This window comes from Gigantopelta aegis, chromosome 8 (genome assembly GCF_016097555.1).
Source record: "Gigantopelta aegis isolate Gae_Host chromosome 8, Gae_host_genome, whole genome shotgun sequence".
Classification (NCBI taxonomy): domain Eukaryota; kingdom Metazoa; phylum Mollusca; class Gastropoda; order Neomphalida; family Peltospiridae; genus Gigantopelta; species Gigantopelta aegis.
In genome coordinates this window covers 11,682,206-11,703,277 of record NC_054706.1, presented here as the reverse complement: position 1 = coordinate 11,703,277, position 21,072 = coordinate 11,682,206, and the positions used below count along the sequence as shown (strand labels likewise).

The following is a 21,072-nucleotide window of genomic DNA, read 5'->3' as shown; positions in this document are numbered from 1 at the left end:
CAAACCACAAAACCATTTAAAGGTGCACACCCTAGTTTTAACCTGTAAAACATGGACACTAAGTTTAGTTAATTTACAAACCTGTAACTCGTTTGGATAAAGTTACAATAGAGTGAAAGAAGAGTCTGTGATGTTAAAACAGGAAATATCCTTAAAAATAGACTAGAACTCGAATCAATAAACCGCTACTAATCAGACACATGTGCGTTTTTGAAAATAAACAAAAATGCTATTTTTGGTACTACAAACACCAGGATGACCAGTAACACTTCGGTTCTATGAAAATGGATAATCTAAACAATAAAATATAAGTAATGTTTGATTTCAGTGATCATAAACGGCTCTAATAGTGAACAATATGCTGTTTATATTTATATGTGTTTATATACTAGGGCCTGTCCCTTTAAATTATTGTAGAGTAAAGTTGTTAGAGAACTTTGTGCTTTACAAAACCTCATAGTTCTACAGTAATCCTATCACTCTCATACAGCTTAAGTTTTTGTAGTTCAACTAAAAACTTTTCTTTCTACATTAAGTAATCTTAAATTTCCCAGTCTGTAGCACTACTAGGAAAATTATGTAAAATTCCTGGTCTATTTCTAAATTCTTCTTGAAACTTACAATCACTTCAATACAGTAATAATGACATCTGAATAATTTAACAGAACATGTCATTTTAAACCCAAACCAAATATGTAGTTTTTTCCAGTTTTATAGCTACATGTGTACATGTACATGTAGGGTCTGCAACACCATTTCTAACAAGATGACTGAATGGGTTTCTTTTCTGAAGTGTCACAATTACCGTTAGCTGAATTTACTTATACATTAATCCCGTGTACATGTACCTTACAAGATGGATATTTAATGATTTAAGATATATACCGGTATTTAACCACGTAGATCATTTATTCCTTAGTGGAGTCTACACAGCAAAAGCCGATTAGGAATATGTGATATAAACAGCAACAAACTCACATGCTTCATTTTCTTATTATTTTGTCCACTCTACCAGAGAATGCACGACCTTAGCTATGTTCAATCATGTAGCTATCCCACATTAACATTACAAACAAACAAATCACATTTTCGAAGACATTCTACATTTCATTACTGAAAGCAAACATTATGAATGAAAGAAAAAAGTCCACCTTTTTCTTTTAAGTTTTTTTCTTTCGTCTGGCTCCGATTTAGATACATATTTAAATGGGTTACAAAATGGAATATTTTCATTTCTTATAATTTTTTTCTAACACAAAATGCAATAATTAAGATAGCATCCTGAAACATGTTACATAAGATTCTTCTTTGTTTTCCATGTTGACTAACTATATATTATGTCAATTTTATAATGTAGGGAAAGGTCTTTATATAAGCTATGCCTGTTGACCAATCCTAACAGAAATAAATAATGTATAAAAACTGACCATGTGCATGTCACATTTTGTCTGCATTTATAACCTGTAATTTAAAACCTGTAATAAAAGAAAAAAGTTTTTGTTTAATGGCACAACTGAAGTACCTTGATTTATTAATCATTGGTAATTTTGACATATAGTAGGAGATAAAACCGCTACATTTTTCCATTAGTAGCAAGGGATGTTTTATATGCACCATCCAAGACAGGATAGCACATACCGTTTCATTTGATGTACCAGTCGTGGTGCACTGGTTTGAATGAGAAATAGCCCAATGGGCCCAATGGATCCTACCTCAACTGTGCATCAAGCGAATGCTTTACCGCTGGGCTACATCCTACCCCGACATGTAATGATAATCTTTTTAATGTGTTGAAATTTGTTTATTACCTAATAACCACTTATTAAACAATGTGTTTGGATGTTGTTAAACTGTTGTTTTTAATCTGGACTCCAGCTGTCAATGTGTACATTTCAAGTCTTTCCTATAAACTCTTTTTGCTATGACACCGCATCTTCGGTCACGCTGAGATCCGTTTTGTGGGATGAAGTCTGTTTGTTATCTGTATGGCAATTATTACTACATGTTTGATTATGACTGGTCACAGAGTCTGTCACATCATTAGTGACATTTGTCACACTACTCATGTCACTGTGACCATTCTCCTCGCTTTTAGTCAAGGCACGTGTCCTGAATCTGAAATTATGTCCTGAAAAAGAAAGAAAAACAGAACTGTCAAACCAAATTTACGAAGCCTGTTTTTCTTAAATGCTGTTGTTTAAGCACTGTAAGTGTATGTAGTTACACATAAACAAGATTGTAAATTCAGCCAGTCATATTTTTAAAAAAGCCTTCATCTTTGGTAACTGTTTTATTTATAATTAATTATATTTTATTCGATTTTGATAACACTTTTGTTTTAACGGCAATCAACTTATGCTTATTATAAAAACTGGATGGGATGAATTGAAAAGAAAATAATAATAATAATTTTTAAAAATCTCACCAAAAAATGCCAAACAGTATTATACCTAATTTTTTACCCTTAGAAGAAAACGGTGAAACAATGAAGAGACACTGTGCACAATAGAGTGCTGAGATAGGTAACTGTACAAACCCACCAAGACAGTCTAGAGTCTCTCGTACTGATTTTAATTTACAGCAGGATTTGCATAAACTGAACTCGCATCGACGTCCCTGAAAAAACAAAAGCCATATCATCATCTCTGCAGTGCTCTACAAAGCAAGTTCAAATTTACTCTTCCCTGGCCAGTAAAATATAATATTTAGTCGCCAGCTAATATATACTTGTAATTAAATTGATTCATCTGTATTCTTCCCCCCCCCCCCCCCCCCCCCCCCCCCACCCCCCCCCCCCCCCCCCCCCCCCCCCCCCCCCCCCCCCCAACCCCCCCCCCCCCCCCCCCCCCCCCCCCCCCCCCCCCCCCCCCCCCCCCCCCCCCCAAATGACAAGATGTAAACCACGTGCTTTTAGTGCCATTTTATGGCACATTACTAATGTCGTAATTGTTATTAAGACCGCATTCGAATGAACTGTTAAATAGTTACTTATGTGTCCGGTTCCACTAAAACAGTGAATGACTATTAACTATCATTAACAAATTCCATACCCAATAATTTTATTAAACGAAATTAAGTGAATAATATTTTAATGGCACTACTAAGATATACATTTAAATTGCAGTACTGATTAAAAGTTAAATAAAAGCATTGTAATAATACCTACCAGGCTTCATTGTGTTACTAGTAGTTACCAATCGGCTACCTTACTTTTGGTTTAAATAAAATTTATTTTCGTCACACACTGGCTTGTAAATCCATAAATACTGTTTTGTAAATAGTTTTGTCTTTAAAGTCATGAAAATAGAAAAATGTTTTCATCCTCCACTGGTGAACATGACTTCTGACGTGATTAAAACAACATTCACGACTGGAACAGACAAGTAAAGACACACAGTGACTCAACAATCTTATTTTAATACATAAATAAAACCGGGTTCTAAATGGGACAGGACTGACTTTGTCTAAAACTGAACAGGGGCCGAATTATTTCCAAATGCTTGAAATTCAAGTTAAGGGAGATAACATCATAACGGAGTATTAGCTCCCTTAACGTGTTTACTCTTGAATACTGGAAAATCATTATTCACAGCCCAATTAACTTGTCTCAAACTGTTATTTTTCAAACAAACTACTGATAGAAAACAAGTTTTATAGAAGTTAAATTGCTACTGGTCCACTGTTTTCTGATGTCCAGTTTTGTTTGCAGATTAAGTAAAATTATTGGACAGTTGCCAACTGGCGAATGTGATTTTATTTTTTAGTCGCCATGGCGAGTATTTTACCCGCTTTGCAGAGCACTGCACTGGTATCAAAATTACAAATTGCAGCAGCAGTTTCTGTATGAAAACAACCAGCAACATTGTCTTGTGTTGAAATTAATGTTAAAGTTTGCAATATTTACTGACAACATTAGAGCACATTGATTAATCAATCATCTGCTATTGCAGGGTTGAAAATTAGCAGTTATTCGGTTGCCCATGGCAACCTTTATTGGCTATGGGCGACTATGAATTTTACAAAGGTAGTCTGTTAGGCGACCTTCGATTTTAAGGCCTGGCGAGTATGGTACCAGTTAAAAAACAGACACTGAAACTGAATCGAATGTGACAAAACACATCGTGTCTGTGTTGGCGCGAACTACAGCAGCAGAAGACCTAGAACATGCTCTATATTTTAACAGTGCCAGATTGAGCTTCTGTGGCTTTGGGCCGGGTCTTCTAAAAATACAGCTCAAAACGGATTGTCCCTGATTGGGCCCCTGGCCTCCAGAGACCGAACCCGGGGTGGACATGCTCGAAGCCTTAGTGGTATAGGAGCATGGGAAAGTCTTCACACACACTCAAAACGTATTGAAGACATAGCATGTATTTTTTAAATCTAGAAGTCATCGGCTTATTAGAATGGACTGGATGCGCTATAATTATCTAGTAGAGCTACTACATATATTTGACAATTGTTATTCAATGTTATAGTAAAAAGGAATCATATTTAATTAGTTTACATTATTCTGTGACAAAAACAAAACCTATCTTGTAGTTTTAACTCACACTAACATGAGCGCATGCGCATATATATAAATAGCAATGACCTTTTCCATTACTACAGCCCAGGGCTTATTCCAAAGGTCAGTTAACTGATTGTCATTGTCGATATTGTTTTAAATTTAAGCAATTTGCATTAAATAAGAACATATCAGATCTAAAGTCTTGACACCAAGACTTATATAATGACATAACTGTCCAGATATTACTGTAATAAACAATAAGTACAGCGTTATGTAGTATAATAACTAAGTATATCGTATATTTTGGTAAAATGTTGGTGTTTTTTTTACAGATTTATTTTTCTTTTGATATTTATTTAATTTAATTTATTAGTAGCCTACTACAGTAGCATGCACAATATCCAAATTAAACGTGTGCGTGCTTCGTCCATTCCAGAAAAAATCTGATACTGGAGATTGTATTGCCACAAAGAGGACTGCCACCCCAAGACTAGGTTTATATACTAAAGCACGCGCAGTTCTACCTTTATTCTCTTTGTATTGCAATGCAAGTCAAGCTGTATACCTCGGCTGTTCTAGCATTTTGTTTTCACCCCTGTATTAAAAATGAGATTTAACTGTATTCATTATGAAGTTGCATGCCAATTCATCGGTTTCCTTTTCCACTATATACGGTGAGCACATGATTATTATTGAACAAAGAATATTCTAGTTTTGATTTTGGCTGTGTATTTAAATTACAATGTAGCAAGGTATTTTTTCAACAGAAGACAGTTCATAACATCGTCTTTGATAGGCCAGTCATGGGTCACTGGTTGGGATGGAAAAAAACATGAGTTCATAAGAGTTTTATTCACCCTGTACTTCTGGCAGGTACTTTAACACTAGGCCATGCAGAAAACTGACACTGTGAATTAAGCAATCATATAAAAAAAGATCTAAACCTATATATAAAGATCACCTATTTATACAGGACAATTAACAGATAAATAAAATAATTTCTTACACACCCATTGCTAAGAACGCAATTCATTATTTTTGGTAACACATACTGCTAACACACAAGTGTGTAATAATTTAAAGACATACATGTACATACGACTGGCTACTCCTAGGTGATGATCTGGTCACCAATGCCATACCATCCAATAGAAAAACAGCACAATCGAAATTGATTAAACCCTGACATATAGTTAACCCAAAATTGATTTGTCTGTCACATGTAAGTTAGCTAAAAATGCAAGGGCTGCAATGAGTTTTAGTTGGAAAAGATGTTTAAATTTGCTTCAAACTTGGTTTCTGAGGATATATTAAAAAAATAGAATACTATATACCATTTACTTAATAACTTGTTTAAAAAGGTATCAAACTCACTTTCACTCGTTAGCTATCTTTTAAAACAACTTGTAGTATTCTCTATAAATTCATACTTTAGGATTACAACACTGCATGCATCTTTCATATTTCGCTTTGTGCAGTGGGTCGAAGTTCTTCTGTGGATTGCGAAGTTTCTTCTTCAGTTTGTTCTTAGACATGGGTTCTCCCTCCAACGCTACCTGGCTGAGCTCGGCATTTCGTTTCAGGTTTAGTCGTTCACGCTCGGCTTTCCTCCCCTCACTGTTGGCATCCTTGGGGCTGAAACAACATACATTGGGACAATCACATTCATGTATCATATACATACATACTTTTTTGGTTTTAATATCATTTGTTTTTAAACAATTACACTAAAAAAAAAAATGTTTTATTTAACAATGCACTCAACATATTTTATTTACGGTTATATGGCGTCAGACATATGGTTAAGGACCACACAGATATTGAGAGAGGAAACCCGCTGTCGCCACTTCCTGGGCTACTCTTTTCGATTAGCAGCAAGGGATCTCTTATATGCACCATCCCACAGACAGGGTAGTACATACCACGGCCTTTGATATACCAGTCGTGGTGCACTGGCTGGAACGAGAAATATCCCAATGGGCCCACTGATGGGGATCGATCCTAGACCGACCTCGCATTGAGCGAGTGCTGTACCACTTGGCTACATCCCCCCTCCCCTCTAAACAAATGATACTGATGTATAATATACTTAATAATATGCAAATTCTTAGTTTTATAATCATTTGTTATTAAACCCAGGAAACCTTTTGTTCAGTATTGCGAAGCGATTTGCTATGCAAATTACAGAGATCGTTACATAATTCTATAACATTAAATAGTAGTCGCTACTCAATTTTCAAAACATTCCACAAAACATGTTAGGCCTACAGATTTAAAACATACAAACTTAATTTCTAAGTTTGGTGGGGTTTTTTGTTTTTATTAAATATGATTAATATATTGAAGGTTTGGGCCATAAAGTAATAGTTCAGGTTTCTTTGCACCTCTCAGATTAAACTGACAGGGATGAACAGATGCATGGATGGAAGAAACCGTCAAAATCTGGTCCAAAACACACCAAAGCTTGGTATAGGTCTTGCGAGTCTGGCACTTTCAAAATATACTGCATGTTCTGTGTAGCCAGCTGCCAGATCTGTGGTTCGCATCTGATTCAGTACTTTTCTTGTACCATGCATAAAGAAACAACGTTAATGAAACAGGTAATAAGGGTGGGGGGCGCTGATGTGTACGGATGTTTTTTTGTTTGTTTTTTCAATATGTACCTAGGTCTGACATATGGCTGACACAACCAGTAGGGAAGTGGAAGTTCACACTTGAATGATCCTGGCTCTTTTTCATACTTCTCTACATCGGCCTGCAAAACAAGTAAATATGTAAACGTAACAGCATGTCAGTTTATAATTTACCATAGGAAGAAAAGGAAAGTTAAACCATGAGAGAGACCATTACTAAAGCTGTGGTTATTATTGTGACAATCATCTGGCAATTATGACACCTTGCCTAGAGATGAAACCAACCCCCAAATATAGAAATCTAGGTTACCCATTCAGAATGGTGACAAGGATGGATTTAGGTAAACTTGATTATGAGGAAAATGAAGTGTATAAAAGGATGCCCTTGGCTCCATGGGAAAATCTGGCCTTAATGTCTGCTGCAAAAATCAAACCCGTAGAGTTTGGGAAGGGACAGATACACAATAAATGAGAGGTCGGGTTAATATAAGAAATTAACACTCAGATGACATTCAGTACCTGACACTTCTGTTCAAGAAATTCACTGGCAGCTTTGAAATCGTTGATGGTTTTTGCAAGAGCAACCTTCTGTCTTGCATCCTTATGAACTTCCAACCTGGAAATCACAAAGTCAGTAAACATCTTTCATATCAGACAGTTGTGTATATTTTCAACAGGAATGCTAAAACATCACTGGCCTGTGTTGTGCTCACATTATTGCTTATAATCATCAGTCATTTTAAGATCATTTCATTTCATCAGTATTGCTTATTATTGGTGATCTTAAGAAGTTTTCAAACATAAATAAAAAAGAATGAGAGTTCATGATAAACATTTGTGTGGCAAACACAATCCTAACTATATAAAATTCAAGTCTGGGCCACAACTCTACTCAACACATAACATTATTTGCCAAATTATATTGGAGGTACATGTAATATGCTCAGTCATATAGTGGTTTGAATGGATGTAAAACTTACGCATGATGCATTATTTTAAAAACGTGACCACGTATGTATGAGGTAGAACAGGGGTACATCTCGACAAACTCCAGATACTCATTGACCATCTGCCAGACCGGAGGACTGATGCCATGGAACAAAGCTGGGTTGTGAAGATTTCCTTCTGAAACACAATGACAAAACAGAGGTAAGACCATGGCACCTATCACTAGTGGTTCCAGCCAATGCTCCACAACTGGTGTAACAAAAGTCATGGTATGTACTATCCTGGTCTGTGGGATGATGCATATATAAGATCCCTTGCTGCTAATCCAAGAGTAGCCCATGAAGTGGTAACAGTGGGTTTCCTCTCTATATCTGTTGGGTCCTTAACCTTATGTCAGAGCCCATATAACTAAATAAAATGTGTTGAGTGCATCATTAAATAAAATATTTCCTTCCTTCTATTGCTAGTGAAACCTCTCTAAATGAAACACCCAAGGAACCATGTGGGTTGTAATAGCTGGAAAGGAAAGGAAGAGAAAACTTATTTAATGACAACTCCACACATGTTTTACAGCTACTGGGTGTCTAACATACATGTGAATGGTCAGCTTTATACTGATAGATAATGAGAGAGGAATTTACCAAACCGCACAAAGATATCTGCTGTACATACCAGTCTCAGTGATGTCATGGTTAAGCCATCAGACATAAAGCTGGTAGGTACTGGGTTCATAGCCTGGTACCAGCTCCCACCCAGAGTGAGTTTAACAACTCAATGTGTAGGTGTAAGACAACTGCACTGACTTCTCTCTCACTAACAACTACATGTAACCACTAACCCACTGTGCTAGACAGACACGGGGCAAGCTCTGGCACTCGCCAATTGCAAATTGTGAAAGCAGTTGGCTAATTTTATTTTAATTTTGCAAAATAATTTCATGTAATAATTGAAAAAAAAGAAGAAAATAATAACAATTTGGCAAAAAAATGTGCATACCCAGAGCTAGCCCTGAGACAGCCCATATAGCTGAGGTGTGTGTCCAGGACAGAATGCTTGAGCCGTAATTGCATGTAAGCATGAACATAAGTTGAACTGAATGCATAAATGCTATACACACTTTCAAAACAACAGAACAGAAGATACCACACACTTTGGAAAACCAGTCATAGGGCATTTTGTGGGAAAGGGATAAACCTAACAGGTCCACTGAAGGCAACTGATGGTTCCTATCATCCACTGCACCGAGCTACATCCCCATGCCCTCAAAATTCAGATAATCTTGTGATGGCAATTTAATACAAATATCAAAAAGGTAACAGCTTTTTGCACTGCATTGGTGATTGCCCTTGCACATGTTGAGGGCTGCATCCTGATGCAATAACATAAAAAACCCCACCAATATTAGTATCAAGTTATCTAGGCTACTAAGGGCTACACATTTAGGTCTCACCCTAAAGACCAAACAACCTTGTGCCTGCAGTGCCCGATACCAAACAAACTGTCAGTTCCTACAAGATATAGCACTGTCTACAATTAATGTAGATTTTAATTAATCATATCACAAGCCATTTTGTGGTCAGGGCTGCAGGAATGATACATAAAGTAGAGAAGGAGGCACAATTTCTAGTGAGGGGAATACAGCACAGAATGTTTTCTTTATTGGCATAGAATAGGACTCCCCCCACCCCCACCCAAAAAAAAAATAAAAAAATGTACAGGCGTGTGTGATTCTTGCACACCTACCTGCAGACATGATGCCCTGAACCCCCGTCTCTGCAATACAGCGATCCACATCAGATAAATACTGGATGTTGCCATTCGCGAACACTGGTATCTTTACATTCTGTCTGGAAATGTAAGCATTCCGCTAGTACATTTGTACAAATAAAAGTCAATGATACAGGTATAGTTACATTGTGAAACGGTAAGTATTTCACTAGTATAAATACAAATCAATAATACAGGTATATTTACACTCCAAAAATGTAAGAATTTCACAGATATAAATAAAAAACACAATAATTCTGGTATTTAACATTCTGAAAATGGTAAATAGGTCATTAAAATAAATCAAATTTAGGTTCAATATGCAAATTTTTATGCATTTTAATAACATACAAAATGTGCTCATAAACAACAGTTTAACTTTAGATATTAACTTAGAAAACCAACTGCTGCAAAACAGGCTTATAACCTTGTGGAACAGCAACGTTTCATTTATGTGCAGCTAAAAATGATGTATTGGTGGGAATCATGTTACAAAGGCTACAAGCTCAGGACAGCGCCTACATACATTAAGTTGACAATCCACTAACCGCACAGCTTTGATGTGTTCCCAGTTTGCCAGACCAGTCAAAGGTCCTTTCTGTTCTTTAGTTCTCCCGTGAACAGTGAGCAACTGTAATGAAATAATATTACAAAAATATCAGGTTATTAACTTTTGAAAAATATCTAGCCCAAGCAAGAATCAAAACATTTCACCAAGCTTGTATTTCAATATTCCTAAATATTTTCTACTGAGAACAGATCTAACATAATTTTGTACATATGTACAATTGTTTTTGTTTAACCAATACCACCAAGAAAAGCTGGGGTTTTTATGGGGGTTTTTTTTGGGTTTTTTTTTGGGGGGGGGGTTTGGTTTTTTGCATGAACACAATATACAAAATTCCAAATACCTTTTCCAACATTTTAATCATTGCATAACATTTTAATTGTACTATATCCTCAAAAAAAGGTGATAGTTAGTCATCATAGCTATAAACTGTTTAGCTACCTCTAAGTGAGAAGAAAATTTCGCCAAATTATTTATTAAACTTCAGTACATGTAATATTTTTACCAAATTAAAATAAAATTTGCCAATTGCTTTTAAAATTCGTAATTGGCGAGTGCCAGAGTTAGCCCTGATTTAACATAGTAGCCATGGGTGGATCTATGATTTCTTAAAGGGTGGGCACAAGATTTCCCAAGAGGGACCCTCTGAATGAATAATATCAACCAAGTCAATGAAAGGCTATTGCAAACTAATATAGTGATAATCTAAAAAATTGCTGTGTTCACGCTAGATATGAAAATGTAGGCAATGTCAAAAATGAATAAATGACTCATATGATGTCAATATGGGTAATGGGGAAAAAAGGCAGCCCATCCAGGTGGGTGTGGGGACTGGACTGTGATGCCCCCCCTATTAACCACGCCCCTATGAGCCATCAATATGTTCCAAAGAACTGAACACAAACCTGGCATCCAGCCTCCTCCAACATTTGTGCATATTCAACTGTTTTCTCAATGCTTTCAAACACTCGAATCTTACAAGTGATCGGTACCTTCAGTTTGGCATTACACAGACTGACTGAAATATAGCAACTTCAATATTACAGCAGGAACTACAATTTATTATTTAACAAACTTATATATGAACTTTTGTCTAAAAGATGAAAACCCAACATCCCATAAACTCCAAACCAAATATATAGACAAATGCTTCAAATCAGCCTTTACTTGACCATGTAAAAAGATTATATTGCAAATATATTTTGATGTATATTGTAAAATATTGTGTGACCTACTGCTGATTACTTTCTTATGTGGCTGATGTATTACAAATATATACATGTATTGTTCAGCTAAAGTTAGTTTGTTTTGTTTAATGACACCAATAGATCACATTGATTTATTAATCATCAGTTATTGGATGTCAAACATTTGGTAATTCAGAGGAAACATGCTACGTTCTTTTAATTAACATCTAGGGGACTTTTACATACACTTTCCCACAGACTGGACTTTTACATACACTTTCCCACAGACTGGACTTTTACATACACTTCCCCACAGACTGGACTTTTACATACACTTTCCCACAGACTGGACCTTTACATACACTTTCCTATAGACTGGACTTTTACATATAATATCCTACAGACTGGACTTTTACATACACTTTCCCATAGACTGGACTTTTACATACTTTCCCACAGACTGGACTTTTACATACACTTTCCCACAGAGACTGGACTTTTACATACAATATCCCACAGACTGGACTTTTACATACACTTTCCCACAGACTGGACTTTTACATACACTTTCCCACAGACTGGACTTTTACATACACTTTCCCACAGACTGGACTTTTACATACACTTTCCCACATACTGGACCTTTACATACACTTTCCCACAGACTGGACTTTTACATACACTTTCCCACAGACTGGACTTTACATACACTTTCCCACAGACTGGACTTTTACATACACTTTCCCACAGACTGGACTTTTACATACACTTTCCCACAGACTGGACTTTTACATACACTTTCCCACAGACTGGACTTTTACATACACTTTCCCACAGACTGGACCTTTACATACACTTTCCCACAGACTGGACTTTTACATACACTTTCCCACAGACTGGACCTTTACATACACTTTCCCACAGACTGGACTTTTACATACACTTTCCCACAGACTGGACCTTTACATACACTTTCCCACAGACTGGACTTTTACATACACTTTCCCATAGACTGGACTTTTACATATAATATCCTACAGACTGGACTTTTACATACACTTTCCCACAGACTGGACCTTTACATACACTTTCCCACAGACTGGACCTTTACATACACTTTCCCACAGACTGGACCTTTACATACACTTTCCCACAGACTGGACTTTTACATACACTTTCCCACAGACTGGACTTTTACATACACTTTCCCACAGACTGGACCTTTACATACACTTTCCCACAGACTGGACTTTTACATACAATTTCCCACAGACTGGACTTTTACATACACTTTCCCACAGACTGGACTTTTACATACACTTTCCCACAGACTGGACTTTTACATACACTTTCCCACAGACTGGACTTTTACATACACTTTCCCAGAGACTGGACTTTTATATACACTTTCCCACAGACTGGACCTTTACATACACTTTCCCACAGACTGGACTTTTACATACAATATCCCACAGACTGGACCTTTACATACACTTTCCCACAGACTGGACTTTTACATACACTTTTCCATAGACTGCAGAGAACATACCATGGCTTGTGATATACAAGTTATGGGGCACTGGTTGGGACAAATTTTTTTTTTTAAATCAGGTATTGTTAAGCAGACAGTTCAAGGCAATGAGTTAAATGGAGTGAGAATTTCCACCTCCTGATTTCATCAGAATATTTATTAATACAGGTTATTATACACGTGGGCTCAAATATACAGGGTAATATATATTTTTTATAATTGCAGTCTGCAGATTGCTTCTACAGCCACTGATTGGCTGGTTTAAAATTGACGACATAGCCTGAACCATTCAATGTTTCCATCCATGAGGTAGTACTAAACCAAATAACTTCCGGCTGGGTCAAAGTTCGAGGTGCACCGAACTTTTGATAGAGAAGTGAACACCACAAGTCCTGTGATTGGTTATAAATGTGAGTGTGTTGGTTGTAAAAAAATTTACTTTCATCTGGGCTAAAAATGTATGCAATTTTATTTCATCTAGTACCACTGTGTCAAATAGCCTTGTGCTTGGAACATGTATGGGGTACCTGTAAAAAAAAGTACTCAAATTGTGTGCGGAACTAGGGTAGTCATAGACGCTACCCGTTATCTCAGAAATGAGCAGCTTGACACCCACTTTTTTGTGATTCACTTTAAGGGTGAGGGGTGGTAGTATTTATATCCGTGGCATTTATGTCGATTGATACGTTGCAGGTAGGAGTTTTAGCCACATATGTTACTATTGTCGTCTATGGGATTTGATTTGGTAGTATACACCCATGAGTCAGATTACATATACAAACTACAAATGTTTATAGGAAAATTTTGGCGTATTTGTTTCATATAAAAACAGGAAATGGTATATTTTTATAAGTAGGGGCTTTAATAGCATCAAACAATAAATATTTTCTAATGCAACGTACCACAGTCATATTATTTTGTAATGTAAACATTTGTCATGCAATGGAGTGTGCGTAAGGTTATATACTGACACACTTTGAAAATGCAATTTGGTTTTAATGTGACATTAAACAAAATATCTAATGTATGTCTATGAATGTATTACTATAACACGTTACGGTGTATTCCCGCATATCATCGTGGGTTTCTGAGTTTACAACGAGGATCTTTTCATGCAATTAAAACACAATCTGAAAACTCAAAACAATGTGTGCAGTATGTTCACAACATTCTGAACGTAATTTGTATTCAATTAAGAGTGGATACCATAGGCTGTTCTAAGTAACGTTTCAACATCTCTTTTCAGTTGTTCTTTGCAAACATCTTATTTCTGGTTTTGATCATTTCTCTTAACCACTGGTTAAGCTAACTTAGGACTATCTGTACTGATTTTAAAAGGGATCGTGAAAAACATCCTGGTTTACCGAGGACCCTGTTTTGAGGGGTTGCACTATATATATGACTAAGAGATCTACAAAATTCCTGCAATGGGATTCAGCATATAACAAATGTATTGTGATGGGGAATCTACAACTTTCAGTCATCGAGAAGACTGAAAATATTGTATTCAATAAATTTATTACACAACCATTGGTGAGAACATCATTCATCATGTATGTGTTAACAATTTCAAGACATACGACTGGCTGCTCCTAGGTAATGACCAGGTCATCAATGCCATATACCAATGAAAAAGCAGCACAGTCTAAATCGATTACACTGTGATGTATAGTTAACCTGACAATCATGTGTCTGTGACGCTTAAGTTACCTAAAGTGAAATGGTTGTAACTAACTTTTAGTTGGAAAAGATGTTAAAATTTGCTTAAAACCTGGTTTTTGAGAATATGTAAGAAACAGAATAATACATTTGTGTCCATTAAGATACCATTTATCTCACAATTCGTTTAAAAACGTATCAAACTTGCTTTCGCTCATTAGATACATTTTAAAACAACTCGTAAGATAAATTGTATCTAATGGCCACTCATGTATTATTCTTTATTATTCTTTATGTATTTCATACCTATTATTTTACTACAAAAGAAACTGACTTGTAAATGAAGACTTAACCAATAAAAACACTGACCCATTTTCTGTAGCAGTAACCAATCGTCTTGCAGGAATGCTCCATAATGACCTCGCCTCGCTATGCTCTGTGGACAACCAAGGTTAAGGTCAATGGCATCACACTGACCTTCTGCAAGTTGGGCCGCTTTTAAGAAAATCTCTGGATCATTGGCACAAAACTAATAAAACAAGATAAAAGATATATATACCGTACATAATCTGATGAGAAACAAGTATAACTTTTTATATGAAGACCTTGATCCTGCTAAATAGATTTTTGGTTTAAACTGTCTTAAACATAAAGTAAGGTGAAATTTGTTTTAATATATGGTGGAATGTAGGTCATACACTGTATGACCCATTGCAGTTCAAGCTAGTCAACTATTACCAATATATTACACAGCCTCTTTGATGCCAATGAATAACCTAAATCCATTAAAAGTTTTATATAATATAGATTTACATACATGTATTTTAAAATGTAATGTTAAATGAAAAATACGGTTAAACCAATTCATTAATCAGGGTTTAAGTTTTATGCCAAATTGCCAGATGTGATTTAAAGTTCAATTTAGCGAATATATGTAATTTTAAATTCACCAAAAAGCTAATTCAAAAACTTTATTGATTGCAGGTATATAGCTACATGTACATGTATTTTTTGTTTTAAAAATTGTTTAGCTAAATGTTACTGGAATTTGGCTACAGATTTTCTGAACAAATTCGCCAAATTACTATTAGTTTTTGACATCCAGCTTAAATCATATTTTTAAAATGAAAACAAACCTGCACAATGAGTGGTCTGTCTTTATCGCATGTCTGTAATGATTCGCGCCTGTAAATCGCGTCACGTGAAAACACCGAGGCATGGAACATGGGGGTGTAACATAGTTCTGCTCCATATTTCCGGCTCAACATCCGCCAGGGGAGTTCACTCTGGTCAACCATTGGAGCAACCACCAAACGAGCACTGTTCAGGGTGTTTCTCCAGAAGTCCCATCCTTTGTGTTCAGTCATTGATTACGTCACTCGATCTTCACTCTAAAATTAAGATTACCATACAAATAAAGTTAAGGAACTGGAGCACATTGATTTATTAATCATCGGCTATTGGATGTCAAACATTACCACGGCCTTTGATATTCCAGCCGTGGTGCCCTGGATGGAATGAGAAACAGCCCACCTACGGTGATCAATCCCAGATCCTCCACGCATTAAGCGAGCACTTTACCGTTAAGCTACATTCCACCCCAACACACAAATAAATATGCCATACAAAATTTACTAAAAAAGAAAAAAATTTGGGTTGGAAAATATGCTTATAAATATAGCATTTATTTTTAATTATATATTTAAAGAAAAATCACATCTCCCTCCTGTTAAAAACTTCTTAATCTTAGATTGGACATAGCTTGACCCCTGCAAACCAACATAAATACAAACTTAAAATCCAATATTGGTCAAATTCTAGGGAAAGTGAATGAAAGGGGTTAACTGTGGAATCAATTTGGTTTAATTATAGAAGAAAAACCGAAACTCATAACCATGGAGACAGAAAAACACCATATTTTAAGTTTTCCAAATTTGCCTTTTTTAGCCAGCTCGTTCGAAATGGGCCAAAAAAATTCCAAGGCGAGTCAAGACCAAAATCCACGTCTGGCACTAACCTGCCGAACGACTCATATTTTTGTTTTGTGATGTTGATCTGTTACTTTGATATGTTTCAAATGTAGCACAGTTTTGTTGGCAATATAAACTCATTGCCATTTTAACTTAGTGAAAACGAGGCAGAGTTTCAAAAACCTTGTTTGTCTGTTCATGAACGTAATCATCGTAATGTCTATTTTACCACACTGCATCAATATGATGTTTTCTTATGCGCAAATGTCTTCTGCAAAAGGCGTCCATTTTTATTATTCCCTTGAACCCATACTTCGGATAATGTTTTTCCAATAGATTTTTCCATCTTGGTTATTTTCATAAATTTCCGATAAAAAAAATTGATTCACTAGCTGTTAACACTGAGATCAGAAAATTTTATGTTTATTTGGGTTTTTTTTGTATCAGAATGAGAATTAAGATAAATCGTTTGTTAAAGATAATCCAGGTTACAAATGAACACAATTACCATGATTACCTGAGGACTTCCGATAAAACCATGCTGACAAATAATTTAGTTTGTATACTGAAAAACTTTTCACCAAATTTGAGGGAAAGAATCTTGGGCCGTGGTATGTACTATCCTGTCTGTGGGATGGTGCCTATAAAAGATCACTTGCTACTAATGATAAAATGTAGCGGGTTTCCTTTCTAACACTATAATAAAATTACCAAATATTTGACATCCAATAGCCGATGATTAATGAATCAAGTGATGTCGTTACACAAAACAAACTTTTTTTTGTGATTGTCGGGCACTTGTTGTTTTAAGACGGCCCCTGGAAGACAGAATGGCTGAGTGGGCGATCATGTGATGCAACATCACGATGTAGGTCGCTGAACTTAGAATTCTGCTGTCCGGAGTTTGCCGAAGCTTAGCTGAATGTGGGTGCTGTCGGGTTTCTTTCTGTAGTGTGTGTATTAGTGATTAATATCTGATTTTTTTTTTAATCAATTAACTCGAAAATGATTGATGTAAAGGTATTTGACATCAAACATAGGATTGTTGTGGTATTAGAGCGGAAATCTTTGACAACTTTTTGGTTGTCGGCAATTGCCAAAAAAATACATAGCTTGGTCTCAGACTGTAATGAGAGCATAGTTATGTCCAAATGTCCATCTAGCTCTCGTAATTACAGTCAGAGTACTCGGCTACGTATTTAGGTGAGTCTATTTCAAATTCAATTTGATTATTACTATTATTTAGTAAAATTGTATTAACTTAAAGTAAAGTAGGGCTAGTGAATTTTTAATCGTGGCTATTAAATTTTTAAAAAGCACTGATCCCATGGCTAGTGAACGTTATAAAAATTCTAGAAGCCCTGGATCCATGCTTAGCTGCTACATTGAATCATGGATTGGAACCATCACTGGCAGCAGGGTGGCCTCAGATTACAGTTATCTTCCCATTTGGTTGTCCAAAATCCGGAAGTTTCACCGCGCAAGTAGTCTGCTGTTTGACTGTGATTATTTCATGGCAGACAGCTATGAAGTGGCAACTGTTTGACTGAAGTGACAGGGGATAGCATGTAGTTTGTAAACATGTGTAACTTGTTGACATTGAAGACTTGTTTGTGGTAATTCCGGCCCATGCAAAAGTAGTGCTTTTTGTGTAAAATGGGTGTACTCCGGCCTGGTTTAGAGGGTGTGTCTGTTTAAACCAATATGCTGGGAGAAAGAGCTGGACAACAGGGGTTGTCCTTTTCAGGGTATGTGTCCCCCATGCAGGCAAAGGTACATACAAAACTTCACGGGCCTGCTGATATTAATAAAAATGTTATAGCCACTAAGGCTATATAGAAACATATAGCGAAATTAATTGTGGTCTGAGGCCTGATATAGTTCACACATTACACCGGTTAAATGCTTGATTGTGATGAAAGTATTATAACCAGAGAGGTGAAATTACACAGACTGATTGTGCATACCACAAGGAATATGAAAACTAATTTATTTATTTTCTAAATATTTTATTAAATTAAAAAACATTTTTTTTGAATTTATTAAAAATTAAAATTAAAATTTTCAACTTTTAAATTTCAGTATCCTCCAAAATAGCATAAAATGACCTCTGATGTTACTACAGGTTGTTGCAATATTTTTAAACAGTTTTGAGCTAATAATGTGGTAAAAATGAGCAAAACTTGGATTTTGTTAGTCAATATTGAGATTTTAATTTTTTTTACATATTGAATTTTAATGAGTTTCTCAATTATTGCAATTGGACAGAAGATCTAAATATAATGAATATATCACTACTAAATGTAATTAAACACTTTAAATAAATAGTATACAGTTTTTAACAAGATTAAGTACTCTAATAATACATTTCACCTTTCACCTACATTTATGTAAATTACACACTTCAGTCATTTTTCAAAAATGGTCTTTTATCCTTAGAAAATCTAATAGGCTATTCTATGCTGTCTGAATGTATTTATTGTGTTCAGTAATCAGATGCTGGTATACTTGTCAAGTTTATTGCAGAAAATGTGCCAAAAAGGTTAACATTTGGCTTGTAATACAGATGGCAGAATAATCCATAATGCATATTCAGTGGTCATTACTACAAACATCCTTCCAATCAAGAAATACTACACTGAGGTATCCCAGACACTGGCACATGACTACACTTGTTAACAGTTATCACTGGAAACTGAAAAATATGGTGCAAGTACCTCTTGGTAGGATTTATATCAGCATTTTGTGACAAAATCTTCATTTTCAAAGTTGTCGTCAAAAAAAAAAATATTATGGTGTATACCTAAGTAATATCTGTAGGGCATATTCATATTAATATGCATTTATATGGACTGTTTTGCCTTTTACAAAGTGGCTACATGTCTAATACAGTAAATGAAGTAGATTAAGTAAATACAGCAGGTCAAAATTGAATATGAGGCCTATCATGTCTAATTTTCCCTGAAATTAGTGTGTAAACATTTGATGTAAATGGCCCCAATTTTGTGACGTTCACCATCCCTCTGACACATTTCTAATAATGTATCATGAATTCAGTCACCATATCTTTACTAAGCCTCCACTTATCATATCTAAAATGCAAAATTTTACAGTTTTAGATTTTTTTGTTTTTCAAAAATTTTAATTTAAGTTTAATATTTCATTAAAAATGAAGTAAAATCTAATGATTGATTTTTTTTCCTTTAAATATTTCAAAATCTTTCCAAGACAACACTGTGCAGATAGAACATATGTAGAAGAAAAAATAGCTGCTCATTGTATGAAGAAATTCCAAAATTTGATAAAGTTATTACATTTTGAAGTTGGTGTCCCTCAAGTTTCCATTGCTAAAATTGGCCATGGCAAGGCACTGTGGTAGGTGTTTTAACACAGCCTCTGTATACTCTCAATTTAAAGGTGACATACCGATACTTACCGAGCATTGCTTTAATATGTATATCATTGGAATGCATTAGTGTGGGCCAGTTTTTAGGGGAAAAAATGGACTGATAGGCCTCAGATTACAGTTATCTTCCCATTTGGTTGTCCAAAATCCGGAAGTTTCACCGTGCAAGTAGTCTGCTGTTTGACTGTGATTATTTCATGGCAGACAGCTATGAAGTGGCAACTGTTTGACTGAAGTGACAGGGGATAGCATGTAGTTTGTAAACATGTGTAACTTGTTGACATTGAAGACTTGTTTGTGGTAATTCCGGCCCATGCAAAAGTAGTGCTTTTTGTGTAAAATGGGTGTACTCCGGCCTGGTTTAGAGGGTGTGTCTGTTTAAACCAATATGCTGAGAGAAAGAGCTGGACAACAGGGGTTGTCCTTTTCAGGGTATGTGTCCCCCATGCAGGCAAAGGTACATACAAAACTTCACGGGCCTGCTGATATTAATAAAAATGTTATAGCCACTAAGGCTATATAGAAACATATAGCGAAATTAATTGTGGTCTGAGGCCAGGGTGATCACAGCTGCTATAGAAGGGGGGGGGGGGGGGGCGCATCATGCATGAGGAGAAATGTCTGGCAACTGTAGCCTATTGATATTAAGATCACCAGTATTAACACTCATATCTACAACTCTCACAGACAACAATCGCGCTGTACATTATTACTCTTGCTCTAAAAGCGAAACAACTCACCGACTCACCAGAAACGGATGTTGCTACCGGAAGTTATAATTCAATCTTCTGTTTGTATTTCTACCATTTTATTCTAGAGGTTAACTGTATAATTTCATTTCAACTTATTTTCGTCCTTATATCCAATTAAAGTTCAAGAACGCTGTCCTGGGCACA

At 35.9% G+C, this 21,072-nt stretch overlaps 1 protein-coding gene across 1 annotated transcript; it reads right to left on the bottom strand.

The window, feature by feature from the left end:
* Nucleotides 1–1,645: 1,645 nt before the first annotated feature.
* On the bottom strand, nt 1,646–20,949 carry LOC121379041 (tRNA-dihydrouridine(16/17) synthase [NAD(P)(+)]-like). Its single transcript, XM_041507483.1, has 12 exons — nt 20,917–20,949; nt 15,937–16,191; nt 15,170–15,329; nt 11,329–11,441; nt 10,404–10,486; nt 9,832–9,935; nt 8,121–8,265; nt 7,660–7,756; nt 7,171–7,262; nt 5,938–6,142; nt 2,541–2,616; nt 1,646–2,128 (listed from the first exon to the last, which is right to left on the bottom strand). The coding sequence occupies exons 2-12, from the start codon at nt 16,165–16,167 to the stop codon at nt 1,920–1,922; spliced, it is 1,515 nt and encodes a 504-aa protein (XP_041363417.1). The 5' UTR covers nt 16,168–16,191; nt 20,917–20,949; the 3' UTR covers nt 1,646–1,919.
* Nucleotides 20,950–21,072: the final 123 nt, after the last annotated feature.